The 17,133-nt window shown below is 44.7% G+C and overlaps 1 protein-coding gene across 1 annotated transcript in view; it reads left to right on the top strand.

Moving 5' to 3' along the window:
* SLC9A6 (solute carrier family 9 member A6) overlaps positions 1 to 17,133 on the top strand; it is a 95,513-nt gene that overhangs the window by 31,904 nt on the left and 46,476 nt on the right. The window contains exons 5-8 of the mRNA XM_029606644.1: positions 84 to 196; positions 4,107 to 4,212; positions 13,439 to 13,580; positions 13,749 to 13,854. Of these exons, the coding sequence (XP_029462504.1) occupies positions 84 to 196; positions 4,107 to 4,212; positions 13,439 to 13,580; positions 13,749 to 13,854 (467 nt within the window). The remainder of the gene's footprint in view (positions 1 to 83; positions 197 to 4,106; positions 4,213 to 13,438; positions 13,581 to 13,748; positions 13,855 to 17,133) is intronic.

The raw sequence follows: 17,133 nt of genomic DNA, 5'->3' as shown, positions 1-17,133 counted from the left end.
CAAGCTTGAAACCAGTCTGATGTGTGAAGTTACTAGCATCTGCTATTTGTTTTGTAATCACCTTGTCTTTCTGCTTGTTCCAGAGCAGTCATGTATGGCTGTGTAAAGATGATGAAGGCGACTGGTACACTTGGCGGGGATTTCTTTTTTACGGACTGTTTGTTCTATGGCGCCATCATATCCGCCACTGATCCAGGTATCTTTAGCTAGGAGGTCCTATTCAGAGACATTTCTTAACACATTATAAAGGAAGTGCTATTGTGTGTAACAGAATAAATACATTCAATGGGTGTATAAAATTACTGAACTAGCTAAGATGATGTGTTACATCTTTTTGGATGCTTGATGCACTTGCCCTCATAGAACAAAAGCAACACACATGGTCAGAGTCACCTGGCAAATCAGCTGAAGCAGAAGTCAAAGCTGACCTGCATCCCTTCCTTTCTCACTCCAGAATGGCTGATTTTCTAATGGTCTCTTAAAATCTCATGTTAAAATATATACTGGAAACATACAAACTGCCCCCTGAAGAGGTTGGGTTATAAGTTGCTAGTCATAGAGTGATATGGAGGCAGATAACCCAGTCCCTGGACCATGATAGTGAATAAGTATCTGTGGAAAAACAGCTGGTATATATTGCCATACAGGAGGCAGCAGAATAGTGGACAGCACGTAGTTAATGCCTAGTGTTTTGGCTGCCCCAACTTTACCCACATTCTCATAAAGATTATTTATTATTTTGATCAGATTTCCAGGAAAGGCAAAATATAAGCATTCATTAATAAATACCTTGTTGCAAAATTGAGTCTGCATTATGTTGGCTTGCTTCTGACTAATTAAAAAAAAAAAAAGTGTTGTCTTACTGAACAGCGGTCTGCCCTCCATACACCGAAGGCCGGAAGGATTCTTTCACAGACTGCATTTCTGGGATACTACAGAACTGCATTTTGTAGAGACGACGTCTGTGAAAGACGACTTCTAGCCTTCGGTGTACAAAGCTGCATTAGCCTTACAAAAATAGCAAGCCTACAAAACTCTGCAGAGAAAGACTGCGTGTGAGGTAGGCTTTTATCCATAGGAAAGAACTTCTCTCGGCTTTTTGAGGTGAATGAATTGCATGTGCTGTAAAGTTAAGACATTTGCCAATGTTTTAGGTCATGCTGGCAGATTTTAAGCTGCCTGTTTGTTTTCTGCCTTGAACTCTTCTTTTCTCTGATGCTATCCAAGGCCTGCATCTGTCTGTGTAGAACTCCCTTTCATCTTCCCCTGCATGGCGGATGATTCTTGGAACATCCCTCGCTGTTGATTTTTATGGAACCGTAGTTGCACTTGTGCTTGCGGCTGCCTCGGTGGCTACATTTGACGAATTCATGAACTTTTCCTAGCGGTGCAGTGACAGATGCCTTGTGGAATACTAAGCTGCTTATTCTGGGTTGACAGGTTGGTTTGATGCTAGTTGCCTTGCCAATGACAAAAATTAATTATAATGGAATAGCAGGGCTGGAAGGGAGATCATTTAGTCCATCTTCCACCTTCATGGTATGACTGAACAGTTAATGCAGAGCCTGGACTTCTTACAGTGAAGAGCTTAATTTATTAAGGGTTTTCTTTCCTGAGACTGAGACTGAGGAAACCTTTGCTGATTTTCATGATTTGTAGGTAGAATATTAGCACTTGATTCGCAAGGATAGTGTCTGGATTTGGCTTTTGTCAACTGCCTGCTTTGACTCTTTCAGGCTGTGGTTTAATTTAAACCCCATGATGATGGCACTTTGGCTGTGCCAACAGTACGACCATTTGCTGTGGCTACGCATACAGGAAAGCCTTACAAAAAGTGTTGGGATTTCTCTAGCGCGCCAGACAGTTTGAGATGATAAAGGAATTCCTTAGGCAGCATTTCATCAGATAGGAGGGAAAATAGCCTACTCGTTTGTTAAGTGACAAGGGCAACAGTAAGGGAAGGAAACATATCCGAGGGGTGCCTGAGAGAGGATCTGCATGCCGACATGGTGTCGAGCCAGTCTTCCAGCATCCATTGCTGACACCCACAAAATAGTGAGCGGACAGACTGTGCAAAGGGAGAGAATGGTGAACCTCCCGCATATGCTCTGTGCGTACTCTGGACCCTGCGCAGGCGCTAGGAAAAGTCCAGAATGGCTCTCATCTCAGTGAAAGCATGTGTAGCATCATGGCGCCTTCATTACCAGAATGCAATTTGTTAGTAAATAGGCCCCATTATTCTCACTGAGGCCTGTTTACTAACCAGGCATATTAAGGCATTATTGCATTTTGGTAAGTAGGCCCTTGTCCTTGAGTACTGTATCGCTTCAGGCAAGCACTTCAAATTTGGTTGCTTGTTGAGTCAGCTGAGTCAAATTGATCATTCGTCAGGCATTTTTACCAGCAGGCTAGCATCATGAAATATCATTCCAGCTGCAGTGGCTCATGCTCTTATTCATCCTTCTAATATTTGTTTGATTTTTCTAAAGAAATTATTGTGATTTATACCAGCAATATTAATAAAATCCTTCCCTAATATGCATAAGGATGTCAGTAAAAATCAGTTGAAAATGGGGGTTTGTAGAAAACTGAACTGGAAAATTTTGTCCTGAATAATTCTGGTAATCCAGAATTTCAGAGAGATGTGTGTGTGGTTTTAATTTTTTTAATTTAGTGTTGCTGGTAGACAATGTTTTATAAGATACATCACATTGTTACACTATCCCTGTCCCTGAGAGCTTACACTCTCCCTTCATTACACAGGGAGATTAAGGATCTTGCTCAGGATCACACAATGGGAGAAGCAAACTTGTTTCTTCTCTCATGTCTTCCACCTGTGTACTGTCGCTGTGAGGTTACACTGATGGTGCTCCTGAAACTTGCTAAATCAATTCAAACTGAGGGGGTCGTTTACTGTAGTGCGCTATTTCTCTCTGGGGAGACGCGTGTCTGCAATATCGGGCTCCTCCCTGGTAAAATATTGGAGCTGTTTCCCCGCGATATTTTTCATCACGAGAAAAAAAACCATGAAAAATATATTGCAGTAAATAAGGAAAATATGCAAAGGCCCTTTGCCAATGGGCCGCCATTGGTAAAGGGCCCTGTGGGCCAAAAATAACCCCTCCCCCCAGTGTCTTGTTTAAACCCACATTCCTGATGCCTGTGGGGGGAGGGGTTATTTTTGACTGTTGCATGGCAATGCCCTACACCCACTTCCCAAACATTAAAATTGGCCCCTTTCAACCCTTGGTAGTCTAGTGGCCCCTCCCTTACCCCGCCTTTCACATAAAAGTGAAAGTGGTTTGGGGACCCCACCTACCCTTAAATAGGTACCCTGGTGATCCAGTGGTATGATAGGGAGCAAAGGCCACTCAGCACCATTTTGGAAAATGGCATTGACCAGCCTAGAGCCCAAGATAATTCTGTTTTTATTTGTAAACAGCAACATATTTACACATGTACAATATTTACAATACCCGGGCCACCACTGACCACCAGGGATTTGTTTTATGTGAAGGAGGGTGGGGCTGGGGCCACAAGACCACCAGAGATTTTTTTATTTGGGGGGGGGGTCGGGGCTGACACTGGGTGGGGGATTTGAATAGGGGGCACATTTAAATAGGGGAGGGGTTTGGGAAGGCCGTGGGTCATTGCAACACATTCATTTCATTTTTTTTTTGTGGTACATAGGGGGATGGGTGTCTAACCAGACCCTGGGGAGGGATTTTTGTACTTTGGGAAACCAGTTTAGTTCCGTTGTAGGCCCTTTAGGAAACATCCTGGGGACATTGGGATGCACGTTAGCGTTCCATTGCCCCTAAGACCAGTTTTCATTAAATAATGAGACTTGCTTTTTCTTTTTTTCTTTTTTTTTTTGAGACAAATGATGTTATTTTGTCATCATAGGATTACCTATGCATTTCAATAGGGGGCCCATTTTTGATGAAAATATCACGTGGTATCACCATGTGTGAAAGAGAGGCTTATCATGGCTTAGTAAAGGTACCTATGAGTTTTTTGGGACACACGGCACTAACTGCAATATTATAAGAAGGAAATACGTGCACGAGCATTCTAAGCGAGGTTTCTGCCTCTTGTTTTGTCAGTGACCGTCCTCGCCATATTCCATGAACTTCAGGTGGACGTTGAACTGTATGCACTGCTGTTTGGTGAAAGTGTCCTCAACGATGCTGTCGCCATAGTGCTGTCCTCGTAAGTGCCTTATTCCTTTCTGTCTTAATAAAAGAAAAAAAAAATTGTGTTCTTTTATTATAAAAATATCAATACAGTCTATTAGCAAATAAGATCTGGTTAAATTCCTGAAAAATCTCATACCTTGTAACGAAGGCCTCAGCCAGTGTCGCATAGCTGGCGACGTGCTCACACGTGCATGACCCTGACGTCCTAATCGGAGAGAAAAGGGACTGGTGACTTCATAACTTTGCACAGAAATGTAGATTGCTTTCTGTTCCTCTCACTCCCCTCCCAGCTGTTGAAAAAACAATCTGTTCATAGAAATGACAGCAGAAAAAAACCAAACGGTCCATCCAGTCTGCCCAGCAAGTTTATGATAGTATCTGCCGCGCCGTACAGGTCACCCCCATACTTAGTTTCCCAGACCCGTGATAGTCAGCAACCAACTGACAGCAACCAACCCTTTGTTGGTTGCTGTCAGTCCAATTCCTGGTTATCTCTTGCCGTTGAAGCAGAGAGCAATGTTGGAATTGCATAAAAAATATCAAGCTTATTGGTTAAGGATATTAACAGTTGCATCAGAAAGTTACACCCATGTTTGTTTTCCCAGATATAAAATTAAATGTCCTTGTTGGTTGCTGTCTGAGTCCAATTCCCTTTTCCCTCCTGCTGTTGAAGCAGAGAGCAATGACGGAGTTGCATCAACAGGATGAAGGCTTATTGGTTAAGGGTAGTAACCACCACACCGGCAAGTTACAAAGACATACAGATAATTTATTTGATTTATGTTCCTTTTGTCAAGCACTTGAAAGCATATTACTTTCAGGTACTGAAGGTATTTCCCTTTCCCCAGAGGACTTACATTGTAAGTTTATAGCAGTGGCAATGGAAGGTAAAGTGACTTGCCTAATGTCACAAGGAGGGGCAGTGGGAATTGAACCCTGGCATCCCTGGTTCTCAGCCTGCTGCTCTAACCACTAAGCTGCTACTCCATCTTGTGGGTCCCTTTTTACCAGCAAGATCAAACGCTCCTGTGAGAACAGCTCAGCAGCTCCTACAGCCTTTCCCAAGAGCAAAATTAAACCCATGTGCTTAAGATTTGTTTTAATTTTAGGATGGGTATTTAAAAGCATGAGAGCTTGATCATACTGCCAGATAAACAGGCCTTTTTGCCAACCTGTTTGACTGAAAACATTTCTAAATCTTTTTTTAAATATTGAAATGGAAAAGGGTTTCCCCCTATCATACAGTGGCAGTATACGTTTTCAGCAGTGCTCAGCATGCTGCAGGGCCTTAGTCAGAATTAATGAGGCTTCCCTGCAGATGAGTTTTGCACCTCAAAATCGGTCCCTGAGAGGCGAATAAACTCCAGGATAAGAGTTTTTTTCAGCCTTGCTGCTGATTTCTGAAGCAGGTAGCTGAGAGAACATTTTCATTTATTTTGGTTGTTTAAGGATGTAAATATTTAAAAGGTTAACTGTTTAAAGTAGTGAAAATATAAACAGTAAAAGGATAAGGCTGAAGCTACATGCATCAGCCTCCCTTTGATGCACAAAGGTACCCATGTGTGCATATTCTCCGGGCTAGCCAATAGCAGCCCAGCCTGCCCTAATGTGGGGGCGGGCACAGGAGCCATGCAGGCAGCCGGGAGGAAGTGAGCCACTGAGGACTCTCTCCCTCCAGCTACAGCCCAGTACCATGAATGGATTATCTGATGAGACTTTACTTACCAGTTAACTATTTATTATTTTAGCTGGGTAGTTTTTTCCCATTTTATAAGTGACTCTGGGTTCCTGACTGCAGTGTTGACCTGTAAATCAAAGCTTCTTGAGGCCCTGCTGCTTTTGGATGAGGTTCTATTCAGGGTCTGTCTTTTTTGGGTTTTTTTTGTCAGCAGTCTAGTCAGTAGTCCACAGGGAAACTGTCCAAAATATAAATTAATAAAAAAGTAAAAATTGAAGCTAGATAAATGTAATGTATCGAATACCTGCTACACAATCCACCCAAAGATAGCTAACTTTACCTTTTTAAGGAAGGGGTAAAGGAATGCAGATTGAAGTAAATAATTTGCAGTTTGCTCCTGCTGGGTTGTGTAACCTGGATGCTGGAGAAACCTGCAGATCAGGATGCACTGATAGCTACGTGAAGAAGTGCAGCACCCTGCTGTGACACAACTATCTCCCCCATAAGCTTGCCTCTGCCCCACAGGAGGGGGGGTGTAATGACATAATTACAGGCACACTCTGCTCCCTTTCCTGCCTAGTTGCTTAAGGTTTGTAAAATTTATCAAGGACAAATCATTTGTTATTTCAGTTGTCTGTTTTAGTTGATCCTTAGCCTTTGGTTGTGTCGGAATTCTTTTTGAGAGGGAGAGGGTGTGGAGGTTAATGGTCATTTGAACATTTTTGGTCTGCAGTTTGTCACACTGCAGCAACTAACGTTTGTTGATAATTGTAGTGTAGCAGCAAAGAAATGCAAATTTAAATCAAGACACACAGAAGGAGCTAGTTCAGCCTGCTGAGACGTGGTTGAATTTGCATATATTTCTTGTGGCACAGTTGTTGTAAACAGTTGCTAGTCCCTGTCACATTTTCGATCATGCCCCTTTAAGAGCAGACTCGTTTGTAGTGGTATTACACCACACCCTCTGGGATTATAGCACGAGACAAAATGGAAAAATACTGACTGTGAAAAGTGAACCACAGCTCAATAAACCTCCTCTGGAAGATGTAGACTAGTTTCAGCTAGTAAATTTCTTCTCTCTGTAACCCAAGTGAAGATTTCCTAGCATGTAGACAGATGGACCAGTGGGTTACATTCTCCTGCCAGCAGATGGAGCGGAGCAAGCTGATGTCACAGTATATATATACTTGCAGTGATTTTCTGTCTCCAACTTATGGTGGACATGCATCTCCCTATGGGGATTGTTGTGAATTTTGGAAGGAGAATTTTATATGGAGAAAACGAAAGTCCCGCTCTCCTGCGGTGATACCTAAATGTCCCTCCCCCAGCTGAGAATTCCTGAGGTGATTTCCGTGGCCCCTCAGAGGTGTTCCTTGGTCCGATAACCGGTTCCTGGCGTGGATTTAGCTGCTTGTACAGCTGAAAGGCAGTGGGTGCAGAAGGTTGAGCATGGCGGTGACAGCAGATACCCTCTTCCCCCCGCAGCTGGAGACGGTCTCTGTACTCGGCCGGTAAGCGCTGAGTTCTGGTTAGTTTTCACAAAAAAAAAAAAAAAAAAAAGAAGAAAAGACAGGAAAGAAGAAAAAGAACTTTTACTTAGTGAGACGGGGGTTTTTAAGCCTTCTTTCAGTTTTTGTGCTCGCGCGCCATCCCGACGCCATTCCCGCTTCCATTGGGGTTAGGGGAGTGGAGGAGTAGCCTAGTGGTTAGAGCAGCAGGCTACGAACCAGGTGACCAGGGTTCAAGTCCCACTGTTGCTCCTTGTGACCTTGGGCATGTCACTTTACTCTCCATTTCCTCGGGTACAAACTTAGATTGTAAGCCCTCTGGGGATAGGGAAATACCTACAGTACCTGAATGTAATCTGCTTTGAAGTGCTGAAAAAAGTGTGAAAAGCAGAATATAAAAATATAAATAATTTGTGTGCGTAACTTTTTATGAGCGTGACCTGTTTGAATGCACTGTTACCGCCACTCATGGTGCCTAAGCGCCTTTCTTTTTGTGTTGCCTGTCATATTAAGGCTTCTCAGCCTGATCTGTCTTCCAGCATGTGTCAGCGAAGTTCAGATGCACAGGGTGAGTTGTCTTCCTTGGATTTTGCTAAACCTGGATGATGATGGTCTGGTTACAGTTTTGGTTGGAAGTGCGCCAGATCTTTGTACTCCCTTGACTGGCTCCTCCGTAGTAGATGGCAGTTCAGTTGGCAGTTCAGTTGGACCCGCTCCAGTACCTTCTGGGCCTGGATCTGGCTGCTTTTTCTTTTGGTGGAGTTTTTTTTTTTCCTTCAAGGTATACAAGCCTTTTTTCAGGCACAGTCCTCCACTTTGCCCACTATGGTCAGGTCAGACCCTCAGCCGGTGGCCCCTCCCTCTTCCAATCATACGGTTAAGCACCGTGGCACACCTTGGTTCGCCACAAGTATCCCCGTGGAGCCCGGATGGCACATATGATGTGGGGGATCCTGATTCCTTAGAAGGTGGTGAAATTCCTCCTGGTTTGGAGCCATATCGAACTATGCTACGGTTCTTTCACAGAGATGAACTACCTGATTTCCCAGACACTGAAGATGTTGGGAGTGCCTGGGGCGCATTCTATGTCAGAGCTGAAGAAGAATCTCATTTTGGTCTCCTTGCGTGAAGCCTCTTGCTTTTTTTCCTGTTGTGGACATCATTCAAAGTGGGTCGGGCACTGGAAGACCTGTACCCTTTGGATCCAGCTGTGAGAGAGCATTTGCATTTTCCCAAAGTGGATGTGCTTGTCTGCGCTGTATCTAAATGGATGACTCCGTTGAGGGAGGAGCGGCCTTGAAGGATGTGCATGAATGCAGATTGAATCTGTCCTTAAGCCTGCCTTTGACGCAGTAGTAATGTTCTTATAGATTGCTTCCTGTTGCACTCTCGTGGCGCGTTTTTGTATGTTTCTCTCTCAGGAGGTGGATGATTCAGGGTTGAATTCCAGAGCAGTTATGGAACTCACTGCCGCCTTTTTGGCAGATGCAGGCTGTGATTTGGTCCGTACCTCAGCCAGAGGAGTGGCTTCGGTAGTGGCGGCCAGATGTCAGCTACGGTTGCAGAGTTGGTCAGCTGATGCAACCTCCAAGGCTAATCTTACAAAAATGTCCTTTAATAAAAGCTCTCTCTTGTTTGGGAGCAAGTTGGAAAAGCTGGCCGGTAAGTGGGGTGATTCTTCAGTAACTGGAGGATAAGAAGCAATTGGAGCACCTCTTTTCCATGAGGGGTTGTCTCAGGGGTTCCAAGCGTTTTCATCCCTACAAAAACCCAACCTTTCAGAGGACTTGGCCTTTTGGGAGGTCTCCGTCCCTTTGTCCCCGATAGTCCAAGAGAGGAGCAGGCTCGGGTGGCAGCCTGTCCCAAGCTTCCCAATGAAGGTTTGCCAACCCACCTTCAGGAGAAGGAGATAGGGGTATGCCTATCTCTCTTTTGTCAGAGGTGGGTTGAGATCACATTGGATCAATGGGTCCTGGAAGTGGTACAGGAAGGATATGCATTGGAATTTCACAGTGTTCCTCGGGACATGTTCATGGTGTTTCCTTGCCACTCTCTTCAGAAGAAGCAGGCAGTAGAGTCTACGCTTTTGACGCTCTTTGGGCTGAGGGCTGTGGTTCCCATGCTTATGTCTCAGAAAATTACGGGGCACTATTCCATTAATTTTGTTGTACCAAAGAAGGAAGGTTCCTTTCGTCCCATCCTGGACCTTAAGAGTGTCAACTGTCATCTGCGGGTGACTTATTTTCGCATGGAAACCTTACAATCTGTGATAATGGCGATACAATTGGAGGAGTTTCTGACTTCTGGGGATCTGTCCGAGGTTTTGCTGTCCCTTCATATTCCCATCCATTTGGAGCACCAGCGTTTTCTATGCTGTGCGACACTGGGTCGCCATTATCAGTTTTGGGCGCTACCTTTTGGTCTGACTATCACCCCCAGAACTTTTTCCAAGGTTATGGTGGTTGTGGTGGCGGTGTTGAGAAAAGATGGGATCCTGGTACACCCATACTTGGATGACTGGCTGATTTGGGCCAAGTCTTTGGCAGAGAACAATCTGGTGCCCAACAAGATAATTTCCTTTCTGCAGGAGCTCAGTTGGATGGTGATCCTAGCCAAGAGCAGTCTCCAGCCTTCTCAGTAGTTGGAGTATGTGGGAGTTCACTTTGACAAGAGGCTGGGCAAAGTCTTCCTGCTGGAAGTTCGCATTCAGAAATTGATGTCTCGGGTGCGTCAGTTGGTAAACGCTATATGCCCGACGGTGTGGCCCTATTTACAGGTGCTCTGCTTGATGGCAGTAACCCTGGAAGTGGTGCCGTGGGCGAGGGTGCCTATGCGCCTCTTCAGCGCTCATTGCTGTTGGAACTCGCAGACTCAGGACTCTGGACTATTCGGTTCAGATCCACTTGCTGATGGAAATTTGCTCTCGCCCCAAGTAGTTGTTGCAGGAGGCTTATCTGAGAGAAGGAATTTCCTTGTCCTCCCCGAACTGGTTGGTGCTCACGACAGATGCGAGTCTCCAGGGTTGGGGAACTCACTGTCAGGATCTGATGGCCCAGGGACGTTGAACAGCTGAAGAGGCTCTCTGGAACATCAATCACCTGGAAGCCTGAGCGGTCAGGTTGGCGTGCTTGCAGTTCAGCCTCAGACTACTGGGTCAAGCGGTCTGCGTGATGTGAGACAACGCAATGACAGTGGCCTACATCGATCGCCAGGGAGGAACCAAAAGCCAGCAAGTGTCGCAGGAAATAGACCAACTTATGGAATGGATGGAAGTACATCTTCAGATGATCTCTGCCTCTCACATCGCAGGAAATATTCAATGTATGAGCAGACTTTCTCAGCAGGGAGAGTCTGGACCCTAGGGAATAGGTGGTGTCTGCCGAGGCGTTTCAGCTGATAGTGGATCGCGGGGACTTCCGTTCCTAGACCTGTGGCATCTTCTCGCAATGAGAAGGTTCCTCGATTTCTTCAGTCGCAGGAGAGATCAGAGGTCTCTGGGCATTGATGCTCTCGTACAGGTCTGGCCGGAAGATGAGCTGCTTTATGCCTTTCCTTTGTGACCCTTGCTGGGCAGGGTCATTTGCAGAATCGAAATCCACAAAGGGCTGGTAATCCTGGTGGCTCTGGATTGGCCCAGGTATTCATGGCATGTGGATTTGTGGAGACTCCTGGTGGAGGATCCCCTTCGCCTGCTGCTGCACATGGATCTGTTGCAGCAGGGGCTGGTTCTTCACGAGGATCCAGCTTGGTTCTGTCTTACAGTTTGACCCTTGAGAGGGCTCACTTGTTGAAGTGTGGATATTCTTCTGCAGTGATTGCTGCCTTACTCCGCACTCAGATGTTTTCTACTTCTCTAGCATATGTGCGGGTTTGGAGACTGTTTGAGGCCTGGTGCAAGGAGTGCGGTGTTCTTCCTTTTTCGGTTAAAATCCTGCTTACTCTGGATTTTTTTTTTTTTTGGCAGGATGGGTTGAATAAGGGATTGGCCATAATTCCTTGAAGGGTTCAGGTTGTGGCTCTTACATGTTTCAGAGGCACAGTGAGTGGTGTCTCCCTATTGTCCCATCCTGATGTGGCCTTTTTCTTGAAGGGAGTGAAGCACCTTTGACCTCCCTTGCGGTTGCCGGTTCCTTTGTGGAGTCTTAATCTGGTGCTGGATTTTTCTTTTTTAACAGGTTCTACATTTTGACCACTGCATAGCCTTTCCTTGCAGTTATTAACCCTGAAGACAATGTTCTGCGTGTTGCATTTCCGAGTTGCAGGCCTTGTCTTGCCAGGAGCCATTCCTTCAGATGACTCCAGGGGTGTTGCAGTTGCGAACTGTTCCATCCTTCTTGCCTAAGGTGATCTTTGAGTTTCATTTGAATTGGCCCATTTCTTTGCTGTCCCTGGATAAGGTCAGGGACGCAGAGGAGTATTGCCCCCTGTGTTCCTTGGATGTTAAAAGACTTGTGCGGTATCTGGAGGTTTCTGAACCTTTCCAAAAGTCGGATCATCTGTTTGTCCTTCATGGTGGAAGGAAGCAGGGCGAGCCAGCTTTGGGGGCGACAATAGCTCGCTGGATTAAGGAGAGGTGGTCATGGCCGCGTATGTGGATGCTAAAAAGCCATTGTCTACTCAGGTTAGGGCTCATTCCACTAGAGCTTAGACAGTGTCAAGGGCAGAGGTTAGGTTGTTGTCTCCCATCGACATTTGCCGAGCTGCGATGTGGTCCTCCTTACACACCTTTTCCAAGTTTTATCGTCTGGATGTGCAGGCCCGGGAGGACACAGACTTTGCACGTGTGGTGTTGGACAGGACCATAGGCAGCCTCCCACCCTGTTTGGGAGCAGCTTTGGTACATCTCACTGGTCCTGAGTCCATCTGTCTACAGTACACACTAGGAAATGGAGAAATTACTTACCTGATAATTTTGTTTTCCTTAGTGTAGACAGATAGATCAGCTTCCCGCCCTCAGCTGCCCCATTAGTGTGTCAATAGTCCTCCTGTGAGGCTTTGGGTCCCAGGGGATTACTGGTAAGTGTTCATCCAGTCCCTAGCTTGGGGTACCTAGAATCTTACGTGAGTTCAGTGTTTATTGTTGGTTGAGTACAGTTCTGGTTACCTGTTTTTAATCAAGTTTTTTGCTAGTCTGTCCACAGTTGCTTTTGAAGAGAATACTAGCAGGCTGGAGTCACTGCAGGAGTGTGTATATATTGTGACTTCAGCTTGGTCCATTTCCATCTGCTGGCAGGGGAGCATAAACCCACTGGTCCTGATTTCATCTGTCTACACTAAGGAAAACAAAATTATCAGGTAAGTAATCTCTCCATTTCACATTTGCCTTTTGATGAAGGTTGCATAGATGGATCAGTTGAACCCGCATCTCTGATATAACTAGGAACATTTTCAGAATGACCATTGAGGTTGCAGGCACACGGGTAAATTGTACTTACAGGTCTGCAAGGGTTTCCTTTTGAAAACTAGGCTGGCAGCACACAGTGGGTTCTTCTTGTGTTTGCACCTGCTTTGAAGCAGGTATGAATGGATATGCAAAAAGCATGTGCCAGACTTTCAGAATGAGAGCCATGTGAGGATTTACCCTGCCCCTGTCTTTGTGCTGGGAGTAAAAGTGCACAGCTTGGGTTCCTAAATCTGCAATGAAGGGGTAGGTACAATTTTCAGCAGCTTTTTTTTTTTTTTTCTTTTTATGACAGTAAAAAGGTTTGAAAATTACGCTGAATATGTTCTAAAAAACGGAGTTTTGGACAAAGCACTAAACTGACCACAGTTGAATGTGTTTTCTCCTCCTAGTGCTTTCTCTCTCCCATAGCTGGTTGGACTATGAACGTAAAATGAGTGCTTTACCCAAGCTTTTTAACTTTTGGCAAGGCAGCTTTCTACTATGATAAAGTAATCTGTGGTTAATGATTTGCCTTTTTTGTAGCAGGAGGAGCCTGAATAAACAGGTGTTTTGGAAATTGCAGAATAAAATTAGATATCCATTTTATTTTATGGTTGCTTTTTTTTTTTTTTTTTATTTGATTAATGGATTGTCTCTGTTTTTTCCTTAGATCAATTGTAGCATATCAGCCCGCAGGAGACAATAGCCACACCTTCGACGTGATGGCGATGTTTAAGTCCATAGGGAATTTCCTTGGGATATTCAGTGGATCCTTTGCGATGGGAGCTGTGACGGGCGTAGTCACCGCTTTAATATCCTTTCAGTTTTTGGGGTGGTGGAGCACAGCGTGTGTGCTGTGCTCTGCTTTAGAGTGAGCTTATTAAAGACATGCTTCAAGTTTTACTTTAAGAAAGCAGGAAGGTGAGTCAAGGGGCAATTGTGCTTGATGCCGTGTGTCATTCCTTAACCGTGTGTGTTACGTCACAAAATTCACCAAGCTGCGGGAGTTCCAGTTACTGGAGACAGGCTTGTTTTTCCTGATGTCCTGGAGCACCTTCCTTTTGGCTGAAGCTTATGGTTTCACAGGTGGGTCAGTGGAGGCAGTTTAAAAAAGAACTGAAATTCATTCTCTTGACTACTGTTTGAGTGAAAAAAAAAATATATATACACTTTTAAAGATAAGAACATAAGAAACTGCCATACTGGGTCAGATCAAGGGTCCATCAAGCCCAGCATCCTATTTCCAATAGTGGCCAATCCAGGTTACAAGTACCTGGCAAAAACCCAAATATTAAGTAGATCCCATGCTACTGATGCCAGTAATAACAGTGGCTATTCCCTATTCAACGTGATTAATAGCAGTTAATGGACTTCTCCAGGAACTTATCCAAACCATTTTTAAATCCAGCTACACTAACTGCCCTAGCCACATCCTTTGGCAACAGAGCTTAATTGTGCGTTGAGCAAAAAAGAATTTTCTCCGATTTGTTTTAAATGTGCTACTTGCTAACTTCATGGAGTGTCCCCTAGTTCTTCTGTTATCCAAAAGAGTAAATAACCAATTCTTATTTACCCATTCTAGACCTCTCATGATTTTAAAGACCTATCATATCTCCCTTCAGCCGTTTCTTCTCCAAGCTGAATAGCCCTAACCTCTTTAGCCTTTTCTCATAGGGGATCCGTTCCATCCCTTTTATTATTTTGGTCTCCCTTTTCTGTATGTACTCCAGTGCAACTATATCTTTTTTTTTTTTTTTTTTTTTTTTGAGATGTGGCACCCAGAATTGTACATAGTACTCAAGGTCGATACAGAGGCACTTTGACATTTTCTGTTTTATTCACCCTTCCCTTTCTAATAATTCATAACATTGTTTTTTTTGACTACTGCAGCACACTGAGCAGACGGTATCAATGTATTATCCACTATGATGCCTAGATCTTTTTCCTGGATGGTAGCTCCTAATATAGAACCTAATATTGTGTAACTACAGCATGGGTTATTTCTCCCTACATGCCTCACCTTGTAATTGTCCACATTAAATTTCATCTGCCATGTGGATGCCCAATATTCCAGTCTCGCAAGGTCCTCCTGCAATTTATCAAAATCCACATGTGATTTAACTACTCTGAATAATTTTGAACCTTATGCTAATTTCATCACCTCACTTGTCGTACCCCTTCCAGATCATTTATAAATATATTGATAAGCACTGGTCTAAGTACAGAGCCCTGAGACACTTCACTGTTTACCTTTTTCCACTGAGAAAATTGACCATTTAATCCTACTCTCCGTTTCCTGTCTTTTAACCAGTTTGTAATCCGCAAAAGGACGTTGCCTCCTGTCCCATTACTTTTTAGTTTACTTAGAAGCCTCTCATGAGGGACTTTGTCAAACGTCTTCTTAAAATCCAAATACACTACATTTACTGGCTCACCTTTATCCCATGTTTATTAACCCCTTCAAAAAATGAAGATGAACTGCATCTGCCTGAAATATTTTTAGCCTTTTAGCTGATGATGTCAGCTATGTAACACTGGTCTTTATTGTGAGAGTGGGCTTTTGTGGTGCGATTTTATTGGTATCTTCAGATTTTAAGATGCGGTTTTACAGCTACATGGGGCTATATTTATAGGCTAAAAGAACATTAGTTCTTCTTTAACATGGTTGGTTATAATGTAATCCTTCCCTGTGGGAATGTAGTTCTCCATGCTGTATGGCATGCTCCAGGAGCTCTATGCTACATGCTCTGCTAAGCCCTAGCAGAGGGATGCGAGCAGCTGGGAGCAGGAAACCTGGAAAAGCCTTGAAACTGAAATACCGGGTGCCAGCAGAAGGGCAGCACTGCACACTACCTGGGTTCAGATCCTGGTGTTGGCTGGCCAGGGCTGGAGATGCTGCAGAGGTAGTATTCATGGGCCCTGATAGAAAGGGAGTATCTGCCATCCTTCAGTGGTGACACCTATTGATCAGACTCTGGGTGTTTCATTCCTTGTTTCAGAGAGTGCCATGGTCTGTGGCTCTTAGCCAAGGATTGTTGCAGCTATGGCTGGGGTGGGAGTTGCAGATAGTCACAAATGAAGGTTCATGGTGCCATAGCTCCAGTTGAGCTAGAAACCTAAAGGAGCAGGAAGAAACGGCTAGACTTAAAGAAAAAAATATCAGGAACATTCAAACTCGAAAAAGGAAGTATAGTGCAATGCACCCATGAGGCTGGATCTACATGAAAGATTATCATCTGGTGTCTTTATTAGGAGACTGGTGGTGAAAACAATAAACTAGCTGTTAGTCTGAGCCCTGGAACTTGTGAGTTTCAAGCCTTCTGTAACATGGACACTTATTGTGACTTTTGGCAAATCGCCATATGGATCCCTGGCTTTTTCTTTACCCAGCTCTAACAGTCTAGTGCAGATATTGGCAACACTTTAGGACAGTGTGCCAACAAAACAAGTATTTATAAGATGTTGGGCGTGTAGGACAAACAAAATAGTCTCTCTCCCTCTCAGTTCTTTCTCACTCTCACTGCCTGCCTTGTTCTATTTTTCCACTTTCCTTTTCGTTTTCTGGGTAGGGCTAAAGGATTCCTTTTTTTTTTTTTTTTTTTAAGGAGGCGTATGGAATCTGGAAATTCACCCCCTTGAGTTGGCTCCAGAGTGCATCTGCCCACCTTATCATATCCTAGTTGCTGTAAAGAGGAGGGGTAGTGGCTTTATCAAGGGCAGTGTGAGTGTGTGCTACTGACTAAGGGGCTGATGCAATAATCTTTGCGGAAAGCGGGCACTGACTTTTCAGCGCCCACTTTCTTAATGTGCACATGGCGCCCGCAAGGGGGGCGCCATGCAATATGTAAATTAGGGGGTTGCGCTAGGAAGGAGGCTCTAGGTCGCTTGCGCGACCCTAGCACCTCCTTGCTAATGCAACCCGCCGCGGCTGCCGGTTATGAAGACCGATGTCGGTAAAGTCGACCTCGATTTTCATAACCTGCCTGTCTGCCAGTAATGAAAATGGCCGCTGAGTTTGTCTGAGACGCACATTTATCTTTTTGCATGCAGAGTGAATGAGTAATAGGCTCATTCACGTGCATTTGCATGTGATGAGCGCTGTCTCATTCACTCCGCGTCAGATGTGCGTTAAATAGGCGCTAATCCCCCTATTGCATTAGGGGGTGGATTAGATCCTATTTATCCCATGTATGACTGCTGGTTATACAGTGCGCTCGGCTGAGCGTACTGTATTGCATCTGCCCCTAAGGGGGCTGGGGGCCTGCCTCCTTAAGGCAGTGCTGTCTAGCTGTAAGCAGCAGAATGCCCAGTCACGTATTTTCACCTGCTACAGTCTGGGACCCATGATCTGGTGAAAGTGATAAT

Source organism: Rhinatrema bivittatum, chromosome 6 (assembly GCF_901001135.1).
Source record: "Rhinatrema bivittatum chromosome 6, aRhiBiv1.1, whole genome shotgun sequence".
Lineage (NCBI taxonomy): Eukaryota > Metazoa > Chordata > Amphibia > Gymnophiona > Rhinatrematidae > Rhinatrema > Rhinatrema bivittatum.
This window is presented reverse-complemented; position numbering and strand designations above follow the sequence as displayed.